Source organism: Cavia porcellus, unplaced genomic scaffold (genome assembly GCF_034190915.1).
Source record: "Cavia porcellus strain 051 isolate PalLab524CR breed Dunkin Hartley unplaced genomic scaffold, mCavPor4.1 scaffold_1, whole genome shotgun sequence".
In the NCBI taxonomy this organism is placed as follows: Eukaryota; Metazoa; Chordata; class Mammalia; order Rodentia; family Caviidae; genus Cavia; species Cavia porcellus.
Window position 1 is genome coordinate 171,067,697 of NW_026947484.1, and position 26,443 is coordinate 171,094,139.

The 26,443-nt window shown below is 38.8% G+C and overlaps 1 protein-coding gene across 4 annotated transcripts in view; it reads left to right on the plus strand.

Annotated features, from left to right (window-relative positions):
* The window catches only part of Astn2 (astrotactin 2), a 911,846-nt gene that overhangs the window by 265,203 nt on the left and 620,200 nt on the right, over positions 1-26,443 (plus strand). For all 4 annotated transcript variants that reach the window (XM_023561395.2, XM_063259996.1, XM_063259990.1 and 1 more), the window contains one exon: positions 18,750-18,857. In XM_023561395.2, coding sequence (XP_023417163.2) covers positions 18,750-18,857 — 108 coding nt within the window. The remainder of the gene's footprint in view (positions 1-18,749; positions 18,858-26,443) is intronic.

Genomic DNA, 26,443 nt, shown 5'->3' on the forward strand with positions numbered 1-26,443 from the left:
GCTCCTCTTGCTTTATCCCTTCTTACCAACACTTGTTAGCACCTACTACATGGCAGGCACCATACCAACGGTTAAGAGGGAGAAAAGCGATTATGGTAACTCTTAGAACCCTCAATGTCTTCCCTGCTCTTCCCCAAGCCAACCTTCGTGACATAACTATAGGTATCATAACTGCTTTTTCTCTGTCATTTTCATTTTCCTTTCTAAAAAACTTTCTCTTATTATTCTCTCCCAGAGCTATTTAAAACCTTAAACTTATCCAAAGAAAAGAAAGAGTGCAAATAGCAAATTGACTTTGGTCCCTTTCACTTAAATCTGAACTAATTAAATTTGGCATTTGTATAGAACTCTTCATACGTCTGCCACAGAGAATAACAGACTTTTCCCTGAAAGGGGGAAACTGAGGTTTCTGTGGAATCAACTGCTGCTTATAGCTAAACACCATCATCCTTATTTTTCCACAGTTTTGTGGATGGGGAATTTGGGGCTCACTTGACTGGAGAATTCATTCTTGGGCTGTCTTATGTGGTTGGAGTCAAACACCAGGTGAGGCTGCAGTCATTTGAAGGCTCCACTGGGCAGGACATCAAAATAGCCACTTCACATGGTTACCAGTTGATGTGAATTTTTGGCTGTGAGTTCCAGTGGGCAGTGGACTCCTTTGCCTCCATGTGGCCTCTCCAGTGTGATAGCCTCTGGGCATTCAGACTTCTTGGATGGTGGCTGTAATTTGCTTAGTGCAGTTCTCCTAGGAAGGAGGTGAAGTTGTGGTCTTTTCTGACCTTGCCTGAGAAGACCTTGTCATTCTCTTTTGGTCAAAACACTAACAAGCCCACCCAGATTCAAGGATGGAAGGCCTCCCTGTCTCAATAGAAGGAGTGTTAAAGAATTTTGGGACGTGTTTAAAATCACTACAGAAACACAAAGCAAATAATCAACACTCAAACTCAGATATTTTCATTCTAAATCCAATAAAGTTTTGCTACTTCATGCTAGATATATATGATGAATTTTAAATACACAAAACAATTTAGAGCTAATGCAGTGTATCAGTGAGGGCTCAGTTCTCCAGATAGCTGGAGGAAAAATTATTCTGCTAAAAACACAATTTCTGATAAATTATTGAATTGTCTCTGTTCTAATTTCATGTCTGAAATGTGGAGGAGAAGTGAGGGCACTCATCCCTCTGGGATTACCTCATGGCCCTTAAATATAACCACCAAGAAATGTGTCATTTATAACAAATTGTCTTAGAGTATGGATGTTTAAGCAGTAACAAAATCCTGGCTTTATTCTGATAAATTCAATAGATTTATTTTTAGTGGTTCATGTTCATTAAAGAAAGCTTGTAAAGTCCTCTAATGTTCAAACAGAAAAAAAAAACTCTATAATCCCATTATCCAAATACCACCATTGTTTACATTTCTCTCTATTTTTCCTAATATTTTATAAATAATTTAAAAGTCAAGTCTATAATATATAATTCATATGCAATAAACTGCATCAATGTAGAGATTGAAATTCAGTGACTTTAGAAAGATGTATACATCAGTGAGCATTTCCTATCACTCCCAAAAGAATCCTTGTGACCTTTTAAAATGCATCTTTCTTTCCACTCCCAGTATCATGTAACCACAGATTGGCTTTTTGTCTCTATAAATTGGATTTGCCTTTTGTACTATTTCTTATAAATGAAATAATATAATATGTTCTCCTTTGGGTCTGGTATCTGTCCATCAGCATAATGATTTTGTGAATCTTCCTTATTCTACTAATCAGTGGTTACTTTTAATGCTAAATCGTACCCCATGTTATGGAAATGCTCTTTTTCATTTATCTACTTGTTGATGGGAATATCAGTTCCAGTTTTGTTACTATAGTAAATAAAGCTGCCATGAACCATTACGTTCATCTTTGTATGGATATGTTTTTATTTTCTCTTGAGTAAGTAACTAGGAATGATGTACTTGGATCATATGATCATAAACTGTGAAAATAATTTGTTTGATTTTTCAAAGTAGATGCATGATGTACAGTCTCATCAGCTATTTATGAGAGATTTACTTGCCCCAAACCCTTGTCAAAGAAGGTTAGGTTTTTTTAAGTTTATCAATTGGAATTACTGTATAGTAGTAGTATCTCATTGTGGCTTAATTTGTGTTTTCCTAATGACTGAAGAGGTGAGGAACTGACTGTGTGCTTATTGATATTCATATGTTTTAGGTATTTCTTCCGGACTTTTGCCAGTGTTATAACTGGGTTGTTTGTATCCTGATAGAATAATATGTATTCTGGATACAATTAATACAAATACATCTTTCTTTCTGTGAGTTGCCTAATTTTAGTCTTTTTTTCTGAAGAGCAAAATTTTTAATTTAAAAATGTAACTTTTATATGTTTTTTATGCTTTAAGCACTTGATTTTCTAGCTAAAACTTGTGCCTATTCTAAAGTCAGAGTTTTCTCTTTTATATACTTAGAAGGCTTATATACTTAGGTTTACATTTAGTCTATGATCTATTTTGAGTTAATATACATTAATGTCATAATCTAAGGACCTCTGTTCATTTCTTTTATCATATGGCTCTCTGGTTGTTCCAGCACCATGTATTGAAAAGTCTTTCCTTTGGAAATTTTATAAAGAGAAAAACCAGTTGTTTATGTTTCTGAACTTTTCTATTTCTTGAATGTGTATTTTTGTGCTTTGGCCCCTATTTTGGTTATTATAGCTTTATGGTAAATCTTGAAAACAAGTAGTGTAATTCCTTTAAGTTTGTTCTATTTTAAAATTACTTTGCGTGTATTAATTATTTACACTTTTATATTAACTATAGAATCATTCTTGAATTTCTACTAAAAATGCCTGCTAGAAATGCAACTAGGATTGCATTTATTCTATAGATAAATTTAAGGGGATGAGATCTTGAAATTATCGTCTTATAATCTACAAATATGGAATTTGTCTGCACTTGTTCCGATTTTCTTTAATTTCTTCTGGGAGTGTTATTGTCATTAAAGGATCATGTGTGCCCTTTGTTAAATCTGTTATTAGGCATTTCAGAGTGATTTTGTACTATTGTAAGTGGAATTTATTTTTCAAATTGTTTACTGCCAGTGTGTGTAAATAAAATTTGTATTGTGGGGAGCAGAAGAGCTGGATCTCAACAATACACTACAAGGCCTGCTCTGAGAATGCAGAGCTCCAGAGGCGAGCCATGTAAACAAGTTGTTGGGACTAGAGCAAGACCAGGCCGGCAGGCATCTGGCCTTGGTATCCCTCCCTGTTACTCACAGCACAGGTAGCTCTGAGAAGGCTTCGCTTTCAGGGTCCTCAGCAAAACACTGAGATTTTAACGCTTTTGACTCCATTGCTTGCTTTCCTTTTTAAACTGTATATAAATAAAGATGCAGACTGCACTGGGCTGTCATGGCTTCTCCCTCAGAGAGGCCAGATACCACCTGATCCCAGCTTTCCTTTTAGTGTGTGTTTATCTTTTTCTTAATCTCCCATTGTCCCCTCAAGGCCAAACTGGCTTCATGGGTCACAGTGTTGTATATTTATCTTTGTTGTTCAAGCATGCTAAAATCACTTATAAACTATTGTTTTGCAAATTCCCTGTGGATTTTTGTAAATAATAATGTCTTAAGAGGCAAATATAATTTTATCTCTGCCTTTCATGTCGTTATACTGTTTTTGTTTTATAGAAATGTCTCTATGTGTCTGATTTCCATCAGTTTGAGTATGATGTTCCCAGGCTTTGTTTTCTCCTTCTTTTATTTTTGTTTGATGTTGCTAGTTTTTAACTTTCACTAAATTCAGTAAATTTCAGTTATTTATTCCTTTTTTCTCCCACTGTCCCTCATCTCTTTGTCCGAAACTCCAATTATCTGTGGATTTTTTGGTATAGTATCATGGGTGGTTTAGTCATTGTTTAATTCTCTTAATGTTTTTTGTCGAAATGAAAAATTTCTGTTAATCTATTTTCAAGATCACTAATTATTTTCTCCATTAGCTTAAGCCCATGGAGTGATTTTCCATTTCTTTCTTTCTTTTTTCTTTTTCTTCATTCTTCAACTTTAAAAATTTCCTCTGTGGTGTATGTGGGAGGTAGTCTCTATAATAATTTTTGTATTTGTATTTGTATTCATTCCAAATATCATTCTCTAGACTAATCACATCTTTCATGTTAGATTGTTTGGCAATTTCTAACACCAAGATCGCCATAGGGTTGAATTTTGCTGATTGTCTTTTCCTTTAGAAATGGATAAAACTTTCCTGGTTTACCATATGTTGACTAATTTGGCGTTGAATTTTAGATTTTTTGAATGAAGACTTATGAATTTCATTATATTTTTGCAAAGAACATTGATGTTTTGTTTTTGAAAACAGTTAATTTGTTTAGGCTCCAACTGTAGTTCCTATAGAATGCACCAATTTGAAATTCTGATTTTTTTTATGCTTTTAGCTAAACTTCACTTTTTTTTTTTTTTTTTTTTGTACCAGGGATCGAACTCATGACTGTTTCCTAGCCACACAGGCGCTTATGCCACTGAGCTAAATCTCCAGCCCGAGAGTCCACTTTATTGCTCAGAATTAATCAGTGGTTTTTGCAGAAATTGTCCACAGAATGGACATCCCTCTTCTCTTTGTCTTTCTTTTGCTTGATCCCTCTCTTTCTTTGGGTGGCTTTAGCTAATCTGAGATCCACTCACTGGATGTCCAGGAAGACTTTTTCATTCTTTTGGTTTTTCATTTACCCTGAGCCATTTCTAAGTGTGGATAATCCTTAAAGAAGTAGCTTTGAAACTGTAATATTCATTCTATGGATGTTACCCCTCCAAGTTTCAATTTTAGGACACCATATGCCTGTTTTCATTTTCTATCAAGAACTATGGGGTTGTAAATTTTGTATTTTGTCCAGAATTTATTGTTTGTATTTTAAATAGAATAGAACTATTAGTGTCTTTTCTTTCAGTAACATATGTAGAACCACATATATATCAATCATTTATCCCTCTTTTTAAAATCAGTATAAATGTTTTACAATGTTTTGTCATTGAGGCCTGCATAATATTCTGTTATGCACCTCTGCCCTCCAGTTCAACATTAAGACTATTTTCCATTCACACACACACACACACACACACACACACACACACACACACACACAAATAAGTTTAATGCCTCATAAAACCTTTCTGTATTTATGATGGTTTCCTTAAGGTGAATTCCCAGAAGCAAATCAAAAAAGATGGACATTTTAAAAAACTTTTTTATTTTGCCAAATTGCTTCCCAAAAGGGATGTTCAAATTTGCACTGCTAGTAGCAATTTAGGAAAATGATCATTTCATAAAATCCTTGCCAGCACTGAATATTAGTAAAACAAGAAATAACATTTCTATTTCCAAAGATGAAAAATTATAACCAAAAATTTATCAACATATGCACATAATGTCTTAATGGTTACAGAAAATTTTCTTCTGCTTCTATGGTTAGAGGCTGTAAAATGAAATAGATAAAGACTCTGAAATATGAAATGCAGAAAAATAATCGCAGAGAGCTACAAAGAGGGGGCAGGGCATTAGAAAGCACAGGGGAAGAATATATATTCACATGAAAAGCTAAAAGATAAGGGCTGCCTGATAGTTCAGCGCAAATTTATGGGATTACTCCTAGAAAGGCTGAGAGTTCAAATATTTTCAATGCACAATGGGCAAACTTGAAATAAAACTAACAAAAAATGAAACAAGCTTTTAAAACTATTCTTAGAACAAAAAGAACAAAGAAATTATTGTCATATTGCGTGAAACAGCAGAATCCTTATAACCAGATGAAAGTATAGAGCTAAATTCATTCTAAATCTGTCAGATATGTCATTTATATCAAGAAAATAATCTGAAAACTAGCAAAGGGTGAATGAAGACATTTCATAAGAAATGGACTTCTAACATATATACGGAGAAGGTGGTAAGTATTTACTTTGATGTGTATGCCACAATGTCTGTCTCCAGATGCAAGCAAATTACTTTTTGATGCTAAAATGATTTAAGAATGTATTTTCAGGACCACAGAGTTGGTTATAACCTTTTAGGCAATAAAGCAGGCAGAGGAACTTCTCAAATTTTGTAGGATAAATCTTATTCTTCTTACAAATAGGTGGGAAAGCAGTTTTAAAACTTGATCTGAATCTCAAGACCATCAAAATCAGTTGGTCAAATATACAAGCTTGATTATGTTTGAAGGGAAGTTGGGAGCTCTAGAAGTTCTCATGGGTTCACTAAGAATAAAGAGGCAAGGTAAAATGCTTGTATGCTTTGCAATATTGTTTTCTCCAAGCAAATGCGAGAGAACTCACTAACACAAAAAGTCTGAGTGTCAACATAATACTAAATACAGCTTTTCATAAGTGTATTAATGTATGTGTTTATCTGAATATTCTATCTCCCCAAGTAAGTATAAACTCTGATTACAGAGAATATTTCTGTTTGACTCTGTAATGCATATCAACTTGGTTATTCATAGGGTTTTAACAGGTAACTGTTGAATGAGCAATACTTTTTTAATCCAAAGGAAAAATTGTAAATTGCCTGTTAATATTGTTAGATGTTTCATTATTATTTAATCACACATTCACAAAGAGTATTCATTAAGGACCTGACACCAACTTGTACAGATTTCCCCAGCCATGTGATCTCAATTTCTAATTTTCATGTAGTTTTCTCCAATATTGGTGTCAATCTCTTATGTAAGTGTCATCACATGGGACTCTGGGAGTGTAAGGACTGTGTTAGACTTCTCAGCTCCTTCCTCCTCTTTACTGACTCTGTGTCCTTTGCACAAGGCAAATACAGTTTCAAATATCAATTTCCTGATGCTTACAATGAAAAACAGCAATAATTTAATTGTATTCTTACATGTACTAAATGATTTTAATGTATATAAACTTCTGTTGTTTAATATTTAGCAGGCACCTATAAACTATTAGTTCCTTTTTTAACCTATTGCTCATTTCATTTTTATTCAGTTCATATAGGGCATGTAGCTAGGGAATAGTTAAAATCTGAGATCAGAGGATTAGCCCCCCCCCCCAAAAAAAAAAGTCTTGAGAGACTAGAAGAAAGGCCTAAAATATACAGATACAATTTGGTAGTACAAAATGTTCTTTACTTTGGTTTAGAAAAATCAATTCTACAAATACACGATGGCTAAGACCAGCTTGATTTGCAGAGCATGTGAACAAAGAATCGAAGGCATATTGAATACAAGGCAGCTGGCAGTAAAGCTGAGGTCCCGGACAGCATGATGATAAGTTCCGTGTTCATAGAGGGAGTCGATGGCCCATTTCTGTGCAGTACAGCTTAGATCACACCTAAACTTTGTTGCCTGACTCTGGACATAAATTCAATAACACTTTTAGCTAAGTGGAATATGATAAAAGGGATATGATAAATGAATTTGAAATATGGGATGCATATTATAGCCACTAGTATGTAAAAAAAAAAATGATGAAATACCTAGTGCTATAGAGGATGTGGTGAAAAAGCCATTCCAATCAGGATGAAACTGTGGATACTTTCTGGAAGACATCATGACAATAGAGAAAAAACATCTTAAGAATATCAATGCTCTTTGACCCAACAGTGTCTTCTTACTTTTCAGAAAATTCTCCACAGAGATGTATCGAAGTATTTATCAAGGTTTCTTTAGAGTTGGGATCTCAATGATAAAACACTTCTGGCATGGATGAGATTCAATATTTAGCATGGCAAAAAAAAATCTAAAAGGATATGTGATACAATATTATAGGAAAAAATGAAAATAATATAGAATTGAACAATGGAGTTAAATAATGTTAACCATACAATGGAATGTTTGGCAGGAATTAGTTATGTTGTAAATGAATACTTACCATAATGTTTATCACATATTTTATATAGTTTTATTTTCATTCTACAACTAATCTATGTTCATTTTCTTTAAGAACAAAGTGAAAAGGAATTTTAAATTTTAAAAAAGGAAATCTGACTATTCAAAAGAAATAAATATTAATGTTTTGGTGAATAAAGGTACATTTGTATAGGTATTATATATAGATAGAGATGTGTACATATACACAGTTATGGGTGTATAACTAGATCCCAGGATATATTTATGATATAAATAAATATTAAAGTTTTTTTAATAAAACAAGCACATGTGAGTGCCTGGTTAAAACCTCTAGAGAAGCCACTTGAAAATAATAGCATATACCTTGCTTATTACTTTCTGCTTTGCATTTTTTTTCAAAAATTTCTAGTTCAAAATTATAATTTTTGAAGGATATGATATAAGCAGTGGCTAAAGGAGTTAGGGGAACATTTGTCTTGGATGGAAAGATTCTGAATGGACACAAAAGCCTAGACAAATGAAGAGCCATCATATAGGAAAAGAGAACAGTTTGAGCATTGGTTCAAAATGCCAGACTCAATTTAGAGGGTGGATATTGCACAGAGCTCAACTCCCGGCCAACCTCAGTGGCTCAGATCTGCTCTTTTATTCTACTGTGTCTATCTCTTTGTTTTTTGTGAGGGATGTGACTTTCAGCATGCCATGTCTCTGATCCTTAGTGTCCTCACCTCTCAAATGGGACAGTACTTCTCAGTGATGTGTGGGTCAAATGCATTGCTGTCTCTCAGAAGGATATAAAAGTGTTCAGTGGTATGACAGATTTGATGTTGTTAATATCTTTTTAGCACATTATTTTAGTAGCACAAAAGACCAGTAGGACTTGGGTCTGGATTCCTGGTTCATCTTTTCATTATCCAAAACTGCCAAATGGTGATAGTTAAAAGGAATTTGGTATATTTTATAGGACCAGACAATGATAAAGTCCTGATTATCCACTACAGAGTATACAATCACAATATCAGTCTTGTTACACTTCTACATTCCAGGGTCAGCAATTCATAGACAATTAACAAGGAGAGATTGTTTCAGCTCCTGAGTGACCCAGCATCAGCTGGAAAAACTCAGACATCGGTAGGTATCTCGAATGGCAGTAGGTTAGAATCAATTGAAAGATTCTTCTTCCACATTTTTGCCGCTGGGGATGGCCAGCATGTCTTGACATCTGGGCCCACCTGAGACTGTTAACTGAACCACTCATGTCTAGTTTCTCCACATGGATGAGAAGCTTAGAGTGCAGTGGCAGGTTTCCAAAGAGGGAGCATCCAGAGAGCCAGGGAGGAGCTGTATTTCCTTTTATGAGCTAACATTGTACATTACAGGCTTATTGTTAGGGCCAGCCCAGATTCAAGGGTGGAGAAACGAGCCTTCAGCTTTGATGTGAAAGTAATGCAAAAGAGAATATGTAATGGCAGGTTTTGTTGTGGTCTCCCTTGGAAAATTCAGCCTAACACAGGAAGCAATGGATGTTCCAGAAGACAAAAGTTTATTTTCATTTCATAGCTGGCTAAGCTTAATCAGAGTTTATCTCCCATAAGTAGTTCTTTGAGTCAAAGTTAGGGGATAAATTGGATATCTGCATTCTCAGGGAGTGGGATGATCTCCCCCTGGGGTGGCCATGTTACACTAAAGGTCAAGTGAGAAACGGGTTTAAATTGCAGAAATAAAGGGAGTTTAATTTTTTTTAAATGAACATAACTTTTTATTGTCTATTTTATTAGAAAACATTGGAATTCACTGAGGAAATTATAAATGCAGATGAACAACAATAAGTAGAAATGTTTAAATACCCCAAGCTTATCACCCAGAAGATAAATTCAGTATATTATCTTTAAAACCTTTCTGTGTGTGCATACATATGTATTTTATGTATGTATTTTTAAAACAGAATTTGCTTTTTTTGTATGTATAGTTTGCAATATGCTTTTTATGCTTAGTGCAAAACTTTTCATTATGAATATCTCAGAATAAATTTTTACTTCTTATTTTTAAAGCATATTTATTTCATTATGCATGCAGTAGGATTTACACTACACATTAGCATGTTTGTATACATTTCCACAAGTGAAATCTCTCTTTGTATTCTTCTCTGAATACTTTTTCACTCCATGACATACCATGGAAATGTATATATGTCAATAATTATAGATTTATGGGACTGTGTTTAATAGTCTCATGAAAGTATTTTAGAAATATGCCATCATTTTTTTAATGTTTTCTATTAAGGGGCCCCTTGATTATTTACATTTGTTCCTAAAATTATAGCAGTCATGCTTAATTATGTTGTATCATAAAGATTTTTTCATCGTAAAGATCAATTTTTAAAAACTCAACAGGAGTCCTAGGAATCCTGCAGATTCTCTTATTCTGAGGGCTCAGATAAAAACAGCTATTGACTCCAGAGCTTGTTACTTACTGCCTGTGTGACTTCAGGCAGAAGTAGAGATGTCCACACCTCTTAGTCTCTATACACAGTTAAAGGAATAAGATTATGAGTCATCACCTCTATGTAAACTGCCTGGCACTTTGTCTGGCCTATAGTAGGTGCCCATGACAGGTAGAAATTGTGGTCAAAATATCTCTGAGAGATGATGTGTGTCAACATCTGTGGCTTTCCCGAGTCAAGATCAATTGTGAATTGTGTGACTTAAACTACATAAGAGTTCCTTGGTGCTTCTGTCCTCTTCCCATGAGTGGTACCATTTGTATTCATTGGATGATTGGGGTCAGATGGGTTTTTACATTCCTGACCCACATATCTCTCTATCTGGCACAATTCTGGACAATCTAAAAATGAATATTGCTGTCACCAGCTTGAGGAAGACACAAAGCCTGAATAATTTAACATGTCACCACCATCCATCATAATATTGAGAGCAGCAAATGAGAGTGTGGAGGATTAGGCCTACCAGAGGCTGGCAGCACTCAATGGACAGAGAAGCCCAAGCAGAGAAGCCAGGTTTTCAAAGAAGTATGATGTAGTTTTCATAGGCCCAGGAATGACCATGCATCCTCTTGCTTTGCCTTTCTCCAAAATATGACTTCCAGTTTGGAAGTGTAAATGCTCTGATTTGTCTGTTCCAGATCCAAGCTGTGATCAGAACCCTATTTCACCACGTATCTGTGTCATGATAATGAAGCCTCTAGATACCACCGACTATCTCTTTATTTATCAATGAAAAGCTTATAGTATCTTAATGGTTCCCCATCAAGAAAGTAAACTCATGAAAAATTCAGAAGTGTTTGTATGTTCATTTATGACTTTGTCCTTCATGCCTAAGGCAGTGTTTGATAGAATGGATATTTGATAAATGGTGATGAATAGATGGGAATAAATAATGTTTCTGCGATTATTTGAGGTGACCTCTGGGTCTGAGATGACTGCTCACCTTCTATGTCCTCACACACTAAAGTGAGGCCCAAGTTGTCTGAACTCTTGGCCTCTTTCAAAGTGCCTGTGTACCACTTCCACATGTGCCTCAGCGTCACTCTCTCTGCCTCCCTCTCTGCTCTCACATTTCCTTTTCTGCAGTTCTGCTCCCAACCTGATCTCATGAAAAGAACACAGGCCTTCTTTTTACATTTTTGAGCTAAAATTCATGCAACATAAAATTAACCTTTAATCATTTTAAAATGTATAACTCAATGATGTTCAGCGTATTTATAAGGTTGTATAACCATCACCTTTATTTATTTCAGAGATATTTCTTTTGCTGCAAAAGAATATCATTCATGAATAATCACTTTCCATTCTTAGCCTTCCTCTGCCTAGTCCTGGAAACCACTAGACTACTTTCTGCTTCTTCGGATTTCTCTCTTCTGGATATTTCATACGAATGGAGTTGTATTATACGTGGCTTTTCATGTTTAGCTTCTTTTACTTAGAAAAATGTAGACGAGGTTTATCCATGCTGATACCATGCATTGGTGTTTCTTTTATCACTAAATAATATTATATGTTAGGATAGCACATTTTGTTTATCCATTCATAAACTGATGGGCATTTGTTGCTACTATGTTTTAGCTATGTTAGTAGTGTTAGTATGAATATACAGCTACAAATACTTGAGCACGTTATCTGAGTTCTTTGGGGGGCATATGCCTAGGAGTACAATTCCTAGGTCATGTAATTTTTAACGTCTTAAGGGAATGCTAATCTCTTTCCATAGTGTCTGCCTCTTATTTGTTTCTTACCAGCAATGTATTGTGTTTTCAATTTCTTCATATACAAATCAACATCTGTTATCTTGCATTATTTTCCTTATGGCCAACCTCATAATTATGACTTAGTAGCTAGGGACTTGATTTGCATTTGTGCAATGATTAATGCTTTGAATATCTTTTTGATGAGAACACGTAGTTTTTTCAGACAAAAGCTAAATTTGAATTTTAGTTCTTTCATTTGTTGCTTCTGTTTTCTTGGGTCAGCAGAACTAATATTTGGAATATTGGCTTGTCTTTGCATGAAATAAGACTGACTCTTACCCCTAAAATCTCTTGTGAGGTTTGGATGGGATATTACACATTAAATGGTGTGGTGGGTTGGTAACTGGAGGCAAACTTATAACACCCAGCTGAACTAAATCAGCATGATGCTGGATGTAGATGGCCACCTGAGGACTGTTGCCAACATAAAAGGGAGGACTGAAGAGGAAGAGGGGTTATGTTGTTCATACTCCTTGGTGTTGTTGGTTCTCATGTTGCTGTTGGTTCTCCTGGAGGAGTTGTCAAACTTCTTTCTTGGTATGAACTTGGCTGTTATAGTCATAAGAGGAGCTCACAACTTTTAGGTCACTGAGAATTCACTTTTGAGGGAGCCCTGGTCTTACTGCTTCCTGGCTCCAAAGGGAAAGATGGTGTGCTCTTCAATCTCCAGGAGAAACTTGTCACCCTGGCTTCCTGATATGAACTTGACTGTTCTCATCTGAGGAGCTCAGGACCTCACTGTCATTGGGGATGGCTATGGTACTTTTTTGGGGAACTCTGGTCCTTACTTTGAGTGTCACTTCCTGATTTCAGTATAGAACCCCCAGCCAGTAGGCACAGATCCTTCACCCCACTGGCAAAGACTTTCTGGTTTCCACTGCTGATCTTTGGACCTTCCCAGCACAGATGTATGAAACAGACTTGCATGAGACATGTCATGGACTCAAGGTCTTCAACTGGACTCATGTAGGACTTTGTCATGGGATTTGGGCCCTCACCTAGATTTTTGGGGGTCTTTAGTGTGGGGACAGATTTCTTGCACATTTCTGTTGTATTTGACTCTTTGGGTGACCATTATAAAAGAATACTATAAATTATGTGTCCTATATTATCTTATTCTCTTTGTAAACTTTTACTACAAGTGATCAGAGCCTGCCATAGTGTGGCATGGGACATATATCTGGATGTCCCTCCATCCATGGTAGCTTGGGCTATCTTCCTGATGGCTCCATTTCAGGATAAAACAATCAAGGACCAAAGCAAACAAGGGAAAAGAAACCATTGGTTCCAGCAGACAGATTGCATCTTCTTTTCTCTCACCAATTTCTGACCATTCTTACTTTCAGCCCCTGAAGGGAAATATTCAAGCAGCCCTGGATAATTAATGGCTGCACTTTAGTGCACTAAATCATCAATTTTATATTAAAATGCTGACAGAGGGAACCCTTTACTAGTTATCTGAATCACCTCCAACTGAGTCTGTAATTGGCCTCTAGCCCCTTCAGATTATATAGACATTTAGAGGCTACATGCTTTGGGTGTCTGCCACCTCCCCAGTGTCACGGTGAGGGACTGACCACACGTACTCATCAGCAATTCCTTTCCCCCTATTAAACTCAAGCAAATATTGTGTAAGTCAGGAAGGCACCTCCAGTCTTACGTCCTTGATTTTTGTTCTAAATGTTTACACGCAGTATATTGTTTTCCTCACTGTGACCATGTGTTTTAGTTACTTTCGTGTCCCTGGGACAAAATATGCAACACTCACAAGTCAAATGAGGAAAGGTTTACTTTAGCTTACACTTTATAGATGTTCTAGGCCACATGGCTGGATGACGTGTGGACTGGTAGGCAGGTAGGCAGAAAACAATAAGCTCTCTTTCTTTCCCTTTTATTCCATTCAGGCTGTAAATCTCTTGGATAATGCTACCCACATTCAGAGTGTATCTTTCCTCTTCAGTAAATCCATAACTCACTCCCAGAAGTATGCTAAACCAGTCTGTGGTTAATCCAGTAGCATACTCCCATGATCTCATCATTCCCAAAAGCCCTATCTATGAATGCATGAGGTTTGGAGGGACATCCAGATATATGCCATAATACCATGTAAGGTCAAAATCATTGCCCTGGCTTTAAACATGAATTCAGAAAGATTGGGTGCCCTCCCAAAACTGCAGAGCTAATAAGTTATTACAACTCAGGTCTGATTTCAGTAGCCTAATTTCTTTTATAATGAAGTGTATTACCTATCATGGTTTATGAGTTAAATCAGTACCACAAACCAACTATATTTTGAGAGCTCTGAGAACAGAAACTCTGAGTGTTCCTGTTTTGTAGAATCCCAGTTACACCATTTTTAATCCCAGATCAGGCTCCTAATACAAGTCTGCCCAGTAATACTTGCATGCTTAGTAATGCAAGTGTAGTTAGCAGATTAAATGTGGACTGTCTGTAGTTAGAGGGGCTGTAAGTATGAAATATGTGCTGAGTTTTAAGGACTTATTATGAAATAATATGTAAAACATTTCCATAGCAATAATTTCTTCATAGTTATATGTTAGCATGACAATATTTTAATGTATTGGCTGAAATGTGGTATAGTCTGAAAAACTAATTTAATCTACTTAGTTTCACCTTTTTTAATGTGGCTGCTAGAACATTTAAGATTGTTAAATGTGTGGCTTGCTTTTTGTTTCTACTGGATAGGCCAGTCTAGAGACACCTTACCTTAGCCTCAGATCCCACTCTGAAAATTGTCCCCTACTACCCATAGAAGTGAGATGGAGGCCAGACATGTGGTGACAGAGGGCTTCCCCTCTAAAGGAGAGGCATCACAGGAGTTACGCCAGTGTGGTCTCAATGTGCTTGCACACATGGAAGAATGGAGTCACTAGGTTCTTGCTAAACCTGATTAGTTTCTACAAGAAGCACCATTGCAAGAAGAGCACAGAGAAGTAGAAAATTCTTTCTTGTGATGGAATCAAGTAAGAGAGAAGCTAATCCTTAGAGATCAACTCATCAAGCCTTTCAGTGCAAGGTGAACACACAAGCACACACTTACATGCATTCTCTCTCTTTTTCTCTCTCCCTCTCTCTCCCTCTCTCTCCCTCTCCCTCCCCCATATCCCACCCCACCCCATTATATTAGTTATGAAGCAATCTTTGCTGGTAGACACACATAACTTCAACCCTAGCTCCCCAAATTGACACCTCACATTACTTTATCAAGATAGAGTTACTCATCTGTAAAATGAGGTTCTTGATTCCATCCCTACTGGAATAATTATGGGCATTAAATAAGTTAATTGCTTGTGTATACACCAGTATAGAGATTGAAGAGTAGACTCTGAAGCCACTGTTTGATATGAATTACAGTTATATTACTTACGAACTATGTGACCCTGGGCAAATCACTTAATTATCCTGTGCTTTTATTTTCTCACTCATTATGATGGGAAAAAGAGCAGTATCTTACATCTTAGGGTTCTCTAGGGATGAAATGAGTCAGCACATGGAAAGGGTTCAGATGAATGCCCGGTAAGAAGACAGGGCTCTGCTAGTGCTAACTTTTCTTAGCACATTAGAATTGCCTGGTGACATTTTTATCAACCCCACTAGGCTGTCCCAGCAGGGAAAGAATTTTGTCTGAATCCTGTATGCTACATTTCTTCACTAGAGTAGGGGCATAACAGGTTAGTTTTTTGCGAAGAAGGAAATATAAAATAGCAGACAGGCAATGAGGAAGGAAGGGAAGAAGGAATAGATAGAGAACTTACCTGAATATTGAAAGTCGAGAAAGAGCTCAGAAGAGATAGTAGGAAGGGTCTTCGTGGACCCCTACAGCCACAGACCCTTCCTTTTTTGCTCTGCTGCCCAAAGTCCAGCAGGAAGAATGGCAGAAGCCTGCTGCACATAAGGAGAACTTCCCTCAAATGCCTTCATTTCCCTCTTAACCAAAAAGTATGCATAAGTGAACCAAAGTCTTTCTTTCTTTTTTTTTCTGCCTTTTATATCACTAAAATATGTTGATGACAATTTTAAAATTCCTGCTGGCCTCTGGAAACCTCTGCTTTCCCTCTCCTTCCAGAACCTCCATGGGTCCCACCAGCCAATTGCATTTTAAAGCTGAGCCCTTATAGGCAGAAGGGCTTCTTTAGAATCCTTGGTCTCTGAGCTTCTCCAGGTTACTGCCTTTAGTTGCAAGGGATTGGGACATGTGCAGTGAGCACATGCCTGAAGATACAAGTGCACAAAGATGAGCTATTGCTACCTCTGTACTTTTTTTTTAATTAGAATACACTATCCAAAGAAGGGGCAGGAGGTGCAGGTATTCATTCTCCATTTGGTGGAACATTAAGCCAAGGGACAGTGTTGCAAGTAGTTAAAATTTTGAACCTTGACTTCAGTCACATCAGGTTTCAAAGTCTATTATCACTCATTATTGACATATCATATTTCTTTTCTGGTTGCTGGTTGCCTCATTTGTAAGGTGAACATAAAGATACTCCCCTCCTATGATACGATGAGTTTGGAGGGACATAATGTATGCAAAACTTGTAACATAAGACCAAGTCCTTTTGTCACTTGAAGGGCAATCTGCTTTCCCAGGGTTCTGTCTTGAGTTGTTCTGCAGAAAGCAATTTGTATACATAGAAACACAAATTCAGAGCAATACAGATTACCCCTGAATTCTAAGTCTTCTGTTCATGAACTGTGTAATATTAGGCAAGTAAATTTGTCCTTCATGTATGTCTTTATGTCTTTGTTTTATTACCTTGATTGTTAATTACCCTCCCCTGTGAGTATTCCATGATGCAGCTTGTATGCCCCTGTGTACACATATCTTCTGATTACATAGTAGATTGCTTAACAGTGTCACTAGAATGAGTAGATGTGTAATATTCTTACTGCATAAAATGTGTGTGCAAGTGGGATTTCTGTATGCCGAACGCCATTTCAAATCCTTACCCGAGGAGACTACATAATAAATCCTCTGCGAATTGAATAACATTTCCCTCTAATCTATGCTTTTCTTTTCCTCAGGTGGAGCTTTCGAACAGGTAATGGGTTGGCAGGGTGTTTGATTCAAAAGATACAAAGCATTTGTAGAGGAAACTAGCTCCTTCTCTCCTCTTTCTCCAGCTGCTTAATTCTCCGTACAGGACAACCACTTTCACCAGGTTCTTGAGTCTCCTCCTGGAAGAAGTCTATTATTTAGACATCTGAAGCCCCGTCCATTAAACAGTCCTCAGAATCAAAGTCCTGTTCTTCCCTGCCCACTCACTCACCTGTGCAAGATGCTCTGAAAGGCTCTCCTTCTTTGGTCTTTACTCCAGTGAAAAGAGTTTGTCAATCCTTCTGTTCACCAGCATTTTAAAACAATTAAAAATGCTAAAAGTATAAAGTTAAGACTAAAAATGACCACAATCCTCGCTTCAGGATTAACAGCTGTCACATTTTAGTGCAGTTCTGAGTAGCCTGCAGGCTACTCTGTTTCCTTCAGGTAATGAACTGTTCATAGCATGTGAACACATTGTGCTTTCCCTTCCAGGTCCTCTCATTTTGTCTCTAAGCTTTTCTCACCTCTTATCTTCCCCAGACCCCCTAGTCCCCAGTCATCCTGGCACATGACCTCAGCTCTCAGCTGTGTGACTGCTAACCCTCCTAGCTCCCTGCCTGCCTACCCCCTTGGCATCCATTGCAAGGCCTGGGTACCCACAAACCATCGTTTCTGATTCACACAGTGGATCAACTAACTTTTGCTCCAGAACCGTTCCTGACACCAGAAAAGAAGCTGCACCCAACCCCCTCCTCATTCTGGCACCCAAAGCCTTCCACTATGTGACTCCAATATGTCTTTCTCAGTACTCAAGCCAGCATCCCTGGAATGCTCCACAATGACTTCTCCTCAGACTTCTTCTTCCTCCCCTAATGCCCCATCCATCCTTCCAGCCCTGACTTAAATCTCCGGTTCTCCATAAAGCCTTCCCAGGCTGTCTGTGTTGAAATGAATTCCTCCCCCTCCTATTCCTAGCATCGCATTGTGTGGTAAACATAAGCCATGAATTAGGTTTAAGGCTCCTAAGGATCTCATTTGTCTCCCTGACTTGCTTATGATCCCCTGACTGGCAAGGACTGAGTCCTATTTATCTTTGTATCTCCAGTGTCTGGCTCTGGGCCTGCCATACAGCAAGCCCTTGACTGAAATGTGTGTGAAATTCAGGTTTTAGAGGTAGGCTTATCATGGAAAGCAAAGGTACCTTTCTATTGTTTAGTACCTACTGTGGACCTGGTATTTTACACACCATATCTCCTTTAATCTTCAGAGCAACTTCACAAAGTGAAGAATATTGCCCTTATTTTAGAGAGAAAGTAAACTGAGCTCAGAAAGGTAAGGTATCTCCTCACGATTACACAGCCTGGAAGCTGGCGAGCCATGGTTAGAACCCAGCTCACTTCACATCTGTGACTCCTGGGTCATTGTGGCTTTGTGGCAAGAAGTCTGGAGGTGGGGAGACTAGTCTTCTGGAATGGTGACAGGATTTCACTGGTGTCTGGAGGCTGATGAGGCTGACTGATGGACTGTGCTTCTTTGCAGGAGGAATCAGTTTTGGAAGAACCAAAGGGACTTCGGGTTCTGAGGCAGATGACGAGACGCAGCTGACCTTCTATACAGAGCAGTACCGCAGCCGCCGCCGCAGCAAAGGTAATGGAGCCTTCTCCAGGGAAGTTTCCAGAACCAGACTGTGCGGGAGCAAAGCCCAGGAAGCAGATTTTGGGATCAATGGCAAATCAAACTCTTTTTTGACCCAGATTGGTTAGCACTGAGCTTGGCACTTGCTGCCCTCGCTGGACTAGAGATCTTCCTTTTCTTTTTTCCTCAGCTGTGTACTTTACTTCCTGGTTTATGTCTTTCTTCAGAGTATTTGAGGAAATTTTTTCCTAAATTTATGCAGTTTTAAAAATTCATTTCAAGAAATAAAACTTGATATTAAGTGCCATGGACATAGCTTAGTAGCACAGCGCCTGCCTGGCAAGTGCGAGGTCTTGAGTTTGATTCCTTGTACAAAAAACAAAACAAATAGCACTCATATTACAAGGAAACTAAAAGTAAGGAAAATTACTCAAACTTAAGTTAGGTTGATGCTGGGAAACACAGGTCATATTAGGCTCTGTGGTTCTCCTAAGAGCTACCAAGTTAGAGATTGCTAGCAGCAAAAGTGCAAAAAGAAATATACTAAAAGTAAAACTTACAAAGGTCTGTGGGGGAGAAGCAACCTTTTAGATTACAAAATTCTATTTACCTGGCACAGTAGCTAGGAAAGAGACCTTCAGTTGGTGTTCAGGTGACTTTCTAGGCTGTGTCTTCAACAGGTTAAAAACTAATCTGTGTTGATGCATGATTATTTATCACTATGACTGTCAATCTATGGTGATGTCAAAATGCTGTAGCAAGACTCCACAGAGGGCTGAGGTCTGTAGTCCTCTGATTGTTCAGTGCGTCATATAAGAAAATATGGTCTGTTCCACCATTCATCTCTGAATGTCATTCTTCACGTCCGAATGTTTCATAGAATAGGAAATCAGCGAATGTGAGTGCGTTCTTGCAAGAGACCCTGGCTGCAGACATGTGCTCCATGCTATAGATTAGGCCAGAACCCACTAACAGGAAGACTCAGTGGCACTCATGTATGACCCCCCAACTTGTTCTGAAGAAATGCCTAGGGCAGGAGAGAGAAAGTAATCTTCCCATGCACCATTCTGCTTGCATCCTGCCCAATTATGATGGATATTTAGAGTGCACTCCTTCCCTGGGCCCCTTTTGCTCTTAAGTAGAAGGTTGTTTACCTTCTATAAGCCTCAAATTTCTCATCTGTAAAATGGGCCTTGTAGCTGCCTTACTCCTTTGCAGATGAACTTTGATTCCAACTATATATAAATGTTTATCATGATGCCTGGTGTACCCTAAGGACAAAATGAGGCAGACACTATCAAAGCCAGTTCATTTCTCATCCTTGCCTCCTTTTTCTCCCCTTGCTTGGTACAACTTTTCCAACCAGGGTACTGCAAGGGAGTGTTTCCATTGACACCTCCCCTGAGAAGGGTTTTCAGCCTCTGCAGCCATTAGAATTGTGGGGCCAGCCTCTCCTTCCCACGTTGTTTCCACTGTCTAGAATCTGCTGCATTGAAGATTTAGAAGTGGGTGATCAATAATTCTTGACTTGTCTTCTTCCTCCCCCAGTCCAGCAGCCAGAATCAGGGCTAGAGAACTTGGTGGGTCTCCTCAGCAGGACAGGGCTATTTACAGCTAATTGGAAAAACATCCATCACTCTGCACGCCCCCCATAAATTGGAGCTAAACTTAAGAAAAGCAAATCAAAAGCAAGCCCCAGGTCTCAAGATAAACGATCTGGCCCAGTGCCCCCAGACACTGCAGATGCCTGAGCTGGCCGTGACGCCTCCCCAGCTCCTCCCCTGGCTCTCGGCCTGCAGAACACCCAGGCTGCTTTACCTCCTCCCTCACCTCTGTTTTCCACCAAAAGCACAAGCCTCTTCTTCCACCTCTGTTTTACCTTCATTTTTGTCTTCTCTTCTGTGTTCCATCCTCTATCATCACCTCCTTTCCTTCATTTTATTTATTTATTATCTTTTTTGAGACAGGGTCTCACTATGTGGTTCAAGCTGGCCTTGCGCTCACTTTGTAGCTCAGGCTGGTCTCAAATTTGCAACGGTCCTCCTAACTCAGCCTCTTGAGTGCTGGTTTTACAGACATGCACCACCATACCCATGATTTTCCTTTATTTTCATATTTTCTTTGTTATCTTCTATTTTTTCTCTTCTCATTCTCCCTCACTTTCTTTCTTCTTCCTCCTTTCTGCTCTTTTATCCTGTTATTTCCTAAAACATTTCCTCATCCTCTTCTCCCTCCTTCCTCACATACCTCAAATATTTGTTCAGCACAGCCTCTGGTCTACTGCTCTTCTAAGCACCAGGGACAAAAACCAAGTGACAATTTCTATACTGCCCCTGCTTACAAAGTTGTATTATATAGAAATATAAATAGATTATGGCAAATCCGTAAGAAAATAATACAAGGAAGTGAACTGTAATCTAAACATGTAGGAAGGATCTACATGTTTAGGCTCCCAGAGCATCATTTCCCTAACCTTTGCACATGTTCACAGGCACCTAATGGTGGTGAGGTTGTTGGTCTTGCTACTGTTTTTGCCATGGAATATACTGAGCCCAAAGTGAATTTCATTCTGGCAAGTCTTCTTTCTAAAGAATTTAAAGCCCAATGTCCAGTTCTTCAGGTGCCATAGAGTTGTGTTCCATGAAGGTTGTGTCCTTTCATTCTCTTCCTCATATTTTGCAAAGGAATCCAGGGATCTTTGATAGTTGGCATATAGTGCAATGGTGAGCCAGGGAAGGTCCAGGAGCACATGGGGGTGTGGAAGCAGCAGAGCAGAGTGTTAAGACAGTGGATTCTGATGGTGGCTTACCTGGTTCAAATTCCAGCCCCATCACTTACTATTAATACCATATTAAACATGCAGCTTATGTCTATGTGCATAAGTGTTTGGCGAGTCAAGTCAGGATGGTATGATTTAAACTCTAGGATAGTAGTGGCAAACCTATGGCTTGAGTTCCGCAGCAGACATGCAGAGCCCTCTTTATCAGCACATGAGCCAAGTTGCCCCAACAGTTGAGCACTGTATAAACAGTTATTTTTTGGTAATCAGGTTTAATTGCTTTATTGATACTTCACAATAAATAATTCGGTTTGGGGAAGCAGTTTGGGCACTCAGTCTCTAAAGTTTCACTGTCAGTACTCTGGGAGGATGCTATAAGGATTAAAATTAGTAGCTATCCCTAAAGCATTCATGTGGAATTAGAGTTGGAGAAGAAAAAGTTGTGACAGGGCACCACGGGATTGTATAGAGTGAAGGTGGGGGAGGATTGCAGGTCTGCCTTCCTCCTCCTTGAGGACCCAGGCTTATTTGGAGACCCATGTCCTCAGCCCTCTTCCTGTCATTGTCACTGCCATCCAAGTTCCTTCTTGGAAAGTGCATTGAGTCAGGGGTTCCTTGTGATCTGCCCAGCCTATGTGAGCCAGCCTGACCGGGACAAAGAAAAGATGATGAAGTACAAGGAGTACAGGGAGAAAAAAATACCAATACCAGGAAGTATGAGTTCCTGTGTTGACTGGGAACAGTAATCTCATAGCACTTGTGACTCCATATTAATGCATTATGCACTCTTGGTTTCCATTCAAAAACTAGGATCTCAGCTGTGTTTCCTAAATCTAAGAACCCACTGACATAAATCAAGGCGTTCATCTGCTTCCATCATTGAAGGGGAAGGTGGATCTCTGCAGTCATGTTAAAGTGACAGTGCAGTGGTGTTTAGTTGAGCTTTGCCATATCTTTTCTGTGTGATCATAGCTAAGCTACTACCTGTCTCTGAGGCTCAGTCTCCTGGTTTCTAAATAGAGATTGAAGAGGGCTGCTTGATAGCTCCTGAGTTGGGGGTGGGAGTTGAGACCATCTAGAGGCCTTCCATGAGCTACATGGTTTGAGAGATGGCTTTTTAGATGGCTTTAGAAAACAAAGTGTAACCAGATGCTAAACTGAGCCCCTCCTTCCAGGTTTTGGCCAAAAGGGAGATGGAGGAACAGTAGCTTTATGGGGTTACTTCCCTTAGAGTCTTCCACATGAAATGATGTAATATTCTCATCTCTGAAGTGGGGTGGCAGTACAGTGACATCACTTTCACAGGCTAATGGTAAAAGCTAAATGAGAGCACCATATTCTCCTTTGTGACTTCCATTCATCCCTATGAGTTTCTCATTTTCCCTTCTGTTGCTGCTCTCATCCTTGCCACCTGCATCCTTTGCTAAAACGGCTAAAAGCTTTTTCTCTGTGATCTCATTAACTGGGGTCCGGTCCATTATTCAGTGTGGACTGAAAATGGTCATTTTCACAAACGTTAGTAGAGGCTGTATTGTTTCTTCACTTAGCTTTCAGTGCTTTCCTGGGTAGATGAAATGTGAATTCTTTATCCTCCCCCCAGACCCCAAGTGGTTTTGCCCTCCTGTGTCCTCGAGGTTGCCTCCATGACTGTCCCCAGCCATGTACACAAACACGCGTCTGTCCTCCCAGAAGCTTTGCAAACTTTCAGCCCTTGTAGTCTCCTCTGCATTTTACTGACACTTACTCTGGATCTTCACTTACATGATGTCTTCTGTGAATTCATCTCATATCTCAGCTTCTACATTTTATTCCACACCAGATTCTGTGATACTCCCTCTATGTAGATATCATCCCTACCCTGTTCTAACATTTGCTGATGTGTAAGTTTGTGTCCTCCAGGTCCCATCAGAGAGATAAGAGCAGGTGTTCGATTCAGTCAGATCTGGCCATGAGTTGTGGCCTTTTATTGTCCCTTCTGTTTGGTCCTGAATGGGCTCTGAACCACTGGGCACTTACTTCTCTTTGTATAAAGTGTAATAATTAACACTAATCCCATAGAGTGAGCAGGTCTGGAGGAGGAACCTTCTGGGATTCACCCAAACATGTTCAATAAATGACTGTTCTTTCTTTCCACATTCTCTTTCCTTTTAAGTCATTCTGAGTTACAAACTAAATCAGCTAAAAATTTCATTTTTGCCAATAGAATCTATTTAAAAAGAGGTTTGTGATACAGTCTGGGCCAAGGCTGTGGCTTTCTTATGTCTCAGGTTATTTTAAGTGAAATGGGACTGTTTTGAAAAAGTGTCTAGTGTGGTCAGGTAGAAAGTCGTTCCAGAGCTGAGAACTGCAGTAATTGATATAATGGGGGCGGGGAGAGAAAGAGACCCAAAGGGACTAAGAAACAGACTAAGGGACCAAGATGTGTTTATTTGCTGTCATTTCTAAATAAGGGATCAGCAGCATTTTTCTGTAAATGACTAATGAGTGAACATTTTCACCTCTGCAGGCCACATAGTCAAAGTATGCTACCCAACACTGTTGTTGCATCATGACAGCTTCCATAGATAATATGTAAATGAACACAAATAAATGTATTCCTGTAAAACTTTACTTTCCATAACATAGCTGCATTGATCCACATTTTGCCTGCAAGCCATAGTTAGCAGATTTCTCTAAAACTTTTATATAATACACATTTATGTTTGGTCCAATAAGCAAGAGTGAAACTTCACAGTGTTTTGTACAAGGAACCTGACCTTGTGTTACATATGATATACTGCCTCAAGGCTCCACCAAAGGATCAAATACATAACCAGCTGAGACAAGACTTGTTTCCAGTTTACCAGTTCTGACATTTTTTTAAGAAGGTGCTAATCAAGTAGCTGTTGTGACGAATTACCACTGGGTGAAATGCCACCTTGTCATCTGGAGATGACATTGCATATAGGGAAAAATACTAGCTTTGGGGTCAAGGGATGTGCATTTGTACCTCTCTATGAACTAATTTAGTGGCTTTTGGTTCTCAGGTCCTCAGTTTTCCTAACAATCTTGTAAGCATATTTATGTTACATCATTAAGTCTAAAGCTTAACCCAGTTTAAACTGTATTTATGCAATAAACACCCTATCTAAACATATTGTTAGGCTGTATGGGAAATGGGGCCCAAGCCCCATGTCTCTGCATGGGCTTATCATCTCTTGGGGGGATCGGAACTGCTCACACTGAGAGGTGATGCTGATCAAGATAAGCTGTTTTTTAATTCAAGGTCCAGATGAAAAGTGCAGATGGTGTGTCCAGCCCCAGGCACAGCTCTGCGTAGGAGACAGAGCAGCCACAGCTGCTAGATTGAATCAGCAGTGCAAGAACCCAGCGTGAGCCTCCCAGCAAAGCTCAGTGCTGTGGCTGTGTGGCCTTAGGCAAACCTCACCCCTCTCTGCACCTCATTCTTCTCATTGTTCTGGGGGTTCTAGAGATCCAGGTTTTCTGATTCCCAATCCTCTGCGCTTGCTCCAAGCCTTGCTGATTAGCTCCAACAGGCAGAACCAATCCTGGTTTTGTTTATTTTTGGTTTTAATTGCCTGTTTTACTTTGGCAAGTCAGGGATGCCAGAATCAGGCAGAGCCCAAGTGTATGGTTGCAGGAATAATAATGGTGGAAGGGTCCATAGAAATGGGGTACCTTGTCTTGATTATTGACAAAGGTAACTCTTCCATACTTTATCACTTCTCACCAAATCACAACAATTTTTTTTTCCATTTCAAAAATAGTTCATTGTATTTTTCATTGTATGCGCATAAAAATCAAGACACAAAAAGGAAAGCATTTTCTCAGAGGTTAAAACTATCATTTTTGGGCCAGGGATGCAGCTCAGTGCCTGAATGGCAAGTATGAGATCCGGAGTTCAAATCTCAGTACAAAAAAAAAAAAAAAAAAGGTTATCTTTTAAAATGAACAAAAGTAATTTGGGCCAAATGTTAAGACAAGAAGCAAGACAAGAGGTGTAGGATTTTCTCTTTTTCTCTTACTTTTTGGAGCCTGTAATGTTTCATTAAAATCATTGTTAGATAGATACACTGAGAAAACAGTGATGCTTCTAGGTTGCATACAAGCTTGATAATCTGCAGATACAAGTTTAAATCCTTGCTCTGCTAGTTCCCACCTGTGTGACCTAGGACTGGAAGCTTTCCTTCCCTGACTTAAGTTTCTCAAGGTTAAAAGAGGATGAGTCTAGTTGTTGTTTCTCTGTCCTCCCTTAGGCTGCTGTGAGGATTAAATGAGGTAATATACGCAAAGGACATGTTTAGTGAAGTGTGCCTGCCATACATTCAGTTAAATGGTAGCTAGCCAAGCACAGCAGATCAGTGGCCAAGCTACACATGGATTCTGGCCTCTTTCCAATATGTTGGCCCGCAAATTGGTCTGGTTTCTAGAAAATAAAAAAAGAGAGCTATTCAGTGTGAACATAAATCTGGTGATCCTAGCATCTTGGGGCACTGTGGCATTGCGTTAAACTTCACTGTCCACTGCTTCTTGCTTAAGGATGATCTTTATCCAGGCACAGCCTTCTGCAAGCCTGCAACTTCACGACTAGGACCTGCTACTGAATGAAGAGCAAACACCGCAGCCAACCTAATTTGTACTTAATCAGCCTTCAAAGTCTTTGTAACCAGAGTGACCTGGAGAAGATGCCCAGAATGACTTGGAAGAGATGCTCGGGATTTGGAGGCAGGGAATGATATCAGAGACACAGAAAGTGTTGGTCTACTTCTTCTGTCACTCCGGAGAAATTCCCACCTATATTGTAACTGTAGGCTTCAGG